Raw genomic sequence first — 7,290 nt, 5'->3', positions numbered from 1 at the left:
TAGTAAGCCGAATATACTGTGTACGTTAATGGCGGAAAGCTTTGTGTGGCAATATTTGTGTTGCTTGGTGTAAGGAAGGGCAGGCTGTATGTAAAGGTGTTTGGATAATTAAAGGAATTCGTTTTTTTTTTTTTTTACATACAGTGCCGCATGTTCTGCTTGTTTTTATAGACCTGGCTGGCGTGTTAGTACATTAGGCTTCCTTTAGTGAAGCAACGAACGTACTTTCAATCATACCGATATTTTACCGGCTAGGCTGAGGCGGGCCGAGATGGTGCTGTGTGACGCAGCTTCCTTTCTCCTTACTAGTTTGGTGACGTCACGGGGCGGTGCCTTCACTCGTTTTTTAAATCCCTCTGTGGGCGGAGTCGCCTCGTGCTGAGTTACTTGATTGATGGCTGGTTTCCTGGAAGCAGTGGTCGCTGCAATACATGGAATCAAATAAAATCCTGATTGGCTCGGTTATTTAAAAAGCCTTTTATGTACATTTTTATCACTGGCCTTTTTTATAATATAACTTTCCCTCAAACCTTTACACAGATCTTCATCAGAGCTATAGTCTATGAGTAGAATATTAGAAATGAGATGTGGTGCTGCTAATATTAAATAAGCGTTATATAGTGCCAACATATTATGTGGTGCTGTACTCTAGGGGTTGTAAATGACAGATACAGGAGGACAGAATCCTGGCCAGAAGAGCTTACAATCTAATATTGGTACATCTGCCCTCTATGTATTTCAGAAGGTCTTGGCACTCACATTCTGTAATGTAATCTGTATACAGTTTAGTATTAGAATGTGAAACATGAATCCTGATTACTTGTTAAATGTTACTTTTTTATCACAGACCCCTTTGCTGATGCAAGTAAAGGTGATGACTGGCTCCCAGCTGGGACAGAAGATTCTATCTATTAAAACCCAGCAAAGAAACAGAAGGAAGACGCTTACAACCGGATACAGCTAGGCCATAGTGAGTCTGTTATGAGCTAAAGATGAGTAGGCGCACCTGTGTTAATAAACCGGACAATTTTTGCTACATTTGTGGCAAATATACCCCGTGTGATCAACGCAAGAACCTAACCAAGAGGGTGAGAGTTGCTTACAAGTATTACTTTAGATGTGAAATTGGAGATCAGGATAAAAGCTGGGCACCTCATATCTGCTGTCAGGTGTGTTACGTTGGCTTAACACAATGGTTGAATGGGAAAAGGAATAAAATGCCTTTTGCTGTGCCTATGGTTTGGCGTGAGCCAAAAGACCATCACTCGGACTGCTATTTCTGTATGAGTAAAATTGCTGGGTTTTCAAAGAAGACCAAATCAAAAATCGTCTATCCTGATTGTGAATCTGCTCTAAAGCCAGCACCACATGATTCAGAGAATCCAGTGCCAGTCCCTCCTACATCTGCCACCGAGCACCTCCTCAGAAGCCATGACCTTCAGTTATTTAAAGGGGGACCCCACCAACGAGGATCCCTCCTGACAAAATTTACCACTTTTATAAGAAACAGCACCCTTGCCTTCCAAGACCTTAACCAATTAAAAACCCCATGTTTACTCACTAAAAGAGGGGCATAAAAGGTACCAGGTTGAACTATGGGTCGTTAGGACGTATGGTCAATAGGTACGTTTTAGGTCAGACTGGGAACCTGGGACCAACAGGAAAGGTGAGGAAGAGAGGTAACCAGAAGGCATAGCTTAGCTAACATGGTAGCCATATTCTGCATTAGAAGTCGGAGGACTACAAAAAATGAAATTTGAGGACATATGACTGAGAGGTTTTCTCTGGTCCTCCTATGGGCCTGTCCCAGGTTCGAATCTCAGCCAGGACACTATCTGCATGGAGTTTGCAGGTTCACCAGGTTTCCTTCCACATTCCACAGGTTTGCGGAGGTTTCCTCCCACATTCCAAAAAAATGCAGTTAGGTTAATTGATTTCCCCCTAAAAAATTAGACTGTAATAATATGACTATTATTATTATTATTATTATTGTATGTATTATGACTATGGTAGAGACATTAGATTGTGAGCTCCTTTGAGGGACAGCTAGTGACAGGACTGTACAGCGCTGTGTAATATGTTGGTGTTATATAAATACTGTATAATAATAATAATAATAATAATGGACCCAAACTAACTAGTACATTAAATACATGGTGAAAGCAATACATGAATGTATGTAGCTGTATGGACCACCAATCTTCTACTCAAGATTTGCTTCCTGGGTTTAACCGATCAAATCTGTTTAAAAATAAAATAGCGTCTTTTACTTAAACTACAATCATTTCAGACTACCCTTAATTTTATTTATTGGTCATTTAAATCCATAAAGCACCAGACTGTTTAGTTCCATGTAATTGGTTTTAATAAACCAGGACTGCCGAAATTATAGACAACTTGATCATATAGATTATATTAAAACTTTGTCATTTTAATATTCTATCCTCCATTAAGATGGAAAGTTCCAGGTTGGGTTCTTATATAATCCAATACCGAACCTGTGACGTAAAATGTTGAGGAAACGTCCTTTGTAACACAGGACTGTAAACAAAAACTGTTTCTCGGAAGTCATTTGGCTGGAGATTGCTATGTGACATCACTGATTAGGTATTACAATATAAACTCCTCCTCGTACTGCCTACTCCTCACACTGTCCTGAGGATAGAAAGGCGGCCATGTTAGATAAGGGCGAATGTGATAAACAAAGGTATGAGCTGTATTATACCTTACTAAAATGTTAGTATCACAGATGTGGAGATCAAATTTTATTCTGGGGTCCTTATGTGATGTTTCCAAGGTTCACCTACATGGTTATTTCTGGTCATGGAAATCTATAGGGTAAGGTGCAGCGTAATACAGAGCCACAGAGATGGGTAAATCGTGGAAGTAAAGCTTACTTAGGCCTAGTAATCATTGTCTGTTCTTCAAAAGTCGAAGAGAGAACGATTTGTGGAGTATCAGTCAGATGAGGGTAAATTGGAAGCGTTATTATCAGATGTGTTCAGATCATACATGGTCAGATCAGACATATTTAGATCATATGTGGTCACATGGTCAGATTGGACATGTCCAGATTTGGGTGTTTCAATTAGATGAGGATAGCTTGGACATGTTCAGACCATACATGGTCAGATCTTATATGGTCACATGGTCAGATCAGACATGTCCAGATTTGGGTGTTTCAATCAAGCAAGGACAGATTGGACGTGTTCAGATCATACCTGGTCAACAGCTCACAGTATATTAGTGTAAAGGTCAGAATGTCTCTTATATCACTGGCTAGTGGGAAGAATGTCAATATTTAAGCTGGGAAAAGATCATTTGTGTCAGTTTAAATGACCTGAGAGGTATATATTGCTCAATGAACCCCTAGCAACCTCTGGAGGAACCCCTAGCAACCACGGAACCTTGGTCAAGAAACAGTGGACTGTGTATGCCAATCCCTGACACGATTGCTCATGTGCTACTCAAGCCAATACACATGCGCAGTCATGTGACCAGACATCCCAGGTTTATCTAAACCCTCAGATTTCTCAGTACATTATGGGCTGTGTTTTTAGCTTGTGAGAATTTTATTATTTTGGAAATCATAATAAAATGACATTCCTAAAATGCTGTGACAATCACCTTAATACAATGCATAGAACAGACTTTATTTGTATCCTTCTATGCAGCCTATATTGTCAGCATGCCCATACCTAAAATGTCCGCCAAAGCACGCCCATCCCCCCATAAAGAAATCTTTACGCCACCATAGATCAGGGCGGGACTGAGTACGTCATAGTGACGTTTTGGCATCATCGAGGTATAAAAGTAGTCGCGGCCATTTCTTTGTGTACGTGTTACACAAGCTTTACTACAGCCAACAGGCAGCTTTGAGCTTATCCGCAGTTCTCACCAAGGAATCTCCATCTTATCGTATGTCCGCTATCCAGAACCTCAACACCTTCGGTGAGTGTCTTACGGGGTTTTTAATTTATCGTTTTTCTATTACAACGCTAGTTTGTGGTAGTAAGCCGATTACATTGTGTGGGGTTAATGGTGGAAAGCTTTGTGTGGTATTATTTGTTTTGCTTAGTGTAAGGAAGGGCAGGCTGTATATAAAGGGGTTATAGTGTTGGCATAACTGAAAGAAATTTAATTGTGTTTTTAAAACAAACATGGTGCTGTATTTTCTGCCGTTTTTATAGGCCTGACTCACGTGTTAGTACATTAGGCTTTTAGTGAAGCAACCAACGTAATTTGTCATACTGGCCGATATTTTACCGGCTAGGCTGAGGCGGGCTAAGATGGCGTCGGCCGCCTCCCTTTCTCTCCGGCTGTGTGGCGCAGCTTCCTTTCTCCTCACTAGCTTGGTGACGTCATGGGGCGTGACCGTCATTCGAATGACCAAATCCCTCCCTCTGGGCGGAGTCAACTCGTCTTGAGTTACTTGATTGATGGCTGGTTTCCTGGAAGTCGTGGCCGCTGCATTACACGGAATCAAATATAATCCCTGATTGGCTCGTTTTAGTTTATAGCTTTTTATGTATATTTTTAGCTCTGGCATTTTTTATAATATAACTTTCTCTCAAACTTTTACACAGATCCTCATCAGAGCTATAGTCTATAGGTAGAATATTAGAAATGAGATGTGGTGCTGCTAATATTAAATAAACTTTATATAGTGCCAACATATTATGTGGTGCTGTACTCTAGGGGTTGTAAATGACAGATACAGGCGGAGAGAACCCTTGCCAGAAGAGCTTACAATCTAAGATGGGTACACCTGCCCTGTGTGTGGTTCTGGCACTCACATTGTACTGTGGGGTAACAATGTAATCTCTATGTAGGTTAGTATTAGAATGTGAAACATGAATCCTGATTACTTATTAAATGTACTTTTGATTTTTTTATCACAGACCCCTTTGCTGATGCAAGTAAAGGTGATGACTGGCTCCCAGCTGGGACAGAGGATTCTATCCATATAAGAATCCAGCAAAGAAACGGAAGGAAGACGCTTACAACAGTACAGGGTATAGCGGATGACTACGATAAGAAGAAATTAGTTAAAGCATTCAAGAAGGTATTTTTATAAAGTACACTCCTATGTTTGTGATTTGGATTAATAATGGCTGCAACTTAATTTTTTTTTATTTGTTTTCTTTAGAAATTTGCTTGCAATGGTACCGTTGTTGAACACCCTGAATACGGAGAGGTGATCCAACTTCAGGGTGACCAGCGCAAGAATGCTTGTCAGTTCCTTGTGGAGGTAAGGCTTTGCCTGTTAAAGTGAATGTTGCAGTATAGAAATCCAAGTAGGTGCTTTGTAATAGGTGTTGTATTATCTGATGTGATTTCATATTAAAGCCTAAATTGGGACTGACCTTTCTGGAAAATGATTGCATGGCTATCATGCTGATCAGTTACTGAGTAACGAAGCCAAGACCAGATATTGTCAATGCTTGTGTATTGGTACTATGTTGGTTTGCTAGTGGTGGCTGCAGGTTCACGTTAAATTTACTTTAATAAAAAAACACATACAATGAGGGTTCTGCTTTTTGTGTATAAAATTGTATTAAGATTATTTGTTATTGGCCAATGGTCAGCCTTGTTAAATGTGTTAAATGTGTTTTTCTTTTTCTTTGAAGGTTGGACTGGCCAAAGAAGATCAACTAAAAGTCCACGGATTTTAATGTGCACAACGTAACCTCAGCTTTACAATAAAGGATTCCTTCCTGCAATGTGTAGTTATATTAAGAACTGTCCCTTGTCACAAGTTTAACTGGCTTGTGATAAACAACGTCAAAGGACTTTTAGCATAACCTCCGACAGCCCTCAGCCATTGTGGGACAGTCCTATTTTCTAGCTTCATGTGAGAGCAATGTCTTGTCACTCTGTTTGTCAGGCTCTGCCAGTCTCAGGCGTTGTAATGTACCCACAAGGTTGGGTTAAAGTATTTCATTTCCAAAAATATGATTTCTACACACACCAGACTGGGGAGGTGAGATGACGGAGCTCGAGCATTTAAGTGGTTTTATTCTTGTGACTTCTGGCAGTATCATCCAATAGGGTGGAACGTGACGCCCCCTGGTGCTAGTCGGGCATGTTCAGTACAAGTGAAGGGTGCGGGCTTCAGAATTAAACTTCTGACAAGGGGATTTCTGCAGGACATTAACCAATGTAGTCTGACACGGCTGACATGTTTGTTAGCAATAACATTGTATAATGGCAGGACACAAGCTTGTTTTACGTTATTTAACTTTTTCTTATTTAAATAAAACATTTTTCATTTAAGAATTGTTTTCATCATTGTGTTATCACATCAAGGGTTCAAACTTTCCTCTGCAAGCCAGCCTAACATCCGTTACTGTTTATTGCACGATGACTAGATTTCATTGTATACCGAACACATTAAAGTAGAATAATTTCTATTATTACTTCCACAGGATTTGGGAGAAACTTTACGGAGCGGTAACCAATATGTTGTAAACCTAGGCACTGAATAATGCAACTCCTATGCCAATGGCCTTTCTTTAAAAGAAATTACTAGGGAGTAGTTTTCTACAATGGCTTTAGACAACTTTATTTAACTACCTTGCATTTATGTTCCATACTAGTTAATAATGTGCTAGTCATTGTACTTAATGGTCTAATACACATATCTGAGTTCTACGGTTATCTGGTAAATCTGCAATATACAGCATTCTGCTACCAGAAACCACAGGTTCTGTATGTAGGTCTACATTCACTCAATCCTAATCTAATACTGGTCTAAATTAATTTCAGTAGTCATGCTAGTGGATTGTAACTTGTGTTACTAAGGCCATGTGACGGGTGCAGCTGGACAAGTGCCTGTAAAGTGACCATTATGGGTAACAGTATTAACTACTTAACTTCATGTAAGTGCAGGAAATTGGTGTAGTGTGGAAATTATCTTTATTCCTGTTCAGGTACAGTATCAAGTTGTTTGGCACTTTATTAGTCTCCCCTGTCTTTTAAAGGTTTATGAACTAACTTGGCTGCTGAATTCCTGGTGGGTTTGTCACACTGTAGTGTGCTTTGCATACATTTCTTCATGAAAGATGGATCATTCATGTGTATTCACTGTCAGCAAAGTAAACTCATGAAATTCTCTTATAAAGTCCTGAAAAACTGCCACAGCCTAACTGAACTGGGTGACAGTTATTTTTTGGCACTGATGGAAGCAGATTAGTTAGTTCACACTAGATGTACCAACTTTTTCTTAGAACCTGTTTTCATATTTGTAAGCAATGCAAAGCTGCACTTATATCCACATGATCTCAAAGA

General features: G+C 39.8%; 1 protein-coding gene across 1 annotated transcript; it reads left to right on the top strand.

Moving 5' to 3' along the window:
* The first annotated feature begins 3,792 nt into the window (after window positions 1–3,792).
* On the top strand, window positions 3,793–6,279 carry EIF1 (eukaryotic translation initiation factor 1). The gene is made up of 4 exons (XM_072414770.1): window positions 3,793–3,951; window positions 4,902–5,065; window positions 5,150–5,251; window positions 5,631–6,279. Exons 1-4 carry the CDS (start codon window positions 3,921–3,923, stop codon window positions 5,673–5,675), a joined length of 342 nt encoding a protein of 113 aa, XP_072270871.1. The 5' UTR covers window positions 3,793–3,920; the 3' UTR covers window positions 5,676–6,279.
* The last annotated feature ends 1,011 nt before the right edge of the window (window positions 6,280–7,290 follow it).

Source organism: Pyxicephalus adspersus, chromosome 6 (genome assembly GCF_032062135.1).
Source record: "Pyxicephalus adspersus chromosome 6, UCB_Pads_2.0, whole genome shotgun sequence".
Classification (NCBI taxonomy): domain Eukaryota; kingdom Metazoa; phylum Chordata; class Amphibia; order Anura; family Pyxicephalidae; genus Pyxicephalus; species Pyxicephalus adspersus.
Note: the sequence above shows the minus strand (reverse complement) of the source record. Positions and strands in the feature narration are given on the sequence as shown.

What these genes read in the sequence shown, in the direction of transcription:
- EIF1 (XM_072414770.1), top strand. Translation starts at nt 3,921, where the DNA reads ATGTCCGCTATCCAGAACCTCAACACCTTCG. An exon ending in CCAGAACCTCAACACCTTCG is followed by an intron (nt 3,952 to 4,901) that starts GTGAGTGTCTTA and finishes TTTTTATCACAG; the next exon opens with ACCCCTTTGCTGATGCAAGT. An exon ending in CTTGTCAGTTCCTTGTGGAG is followed by an intron (nt 5,252 to 5,630) that starts GTAAGGCTTTGC and finishes TTTTCTTTGAAG; the next exon opens with GTTGGACTGGCCAAAGAAGA.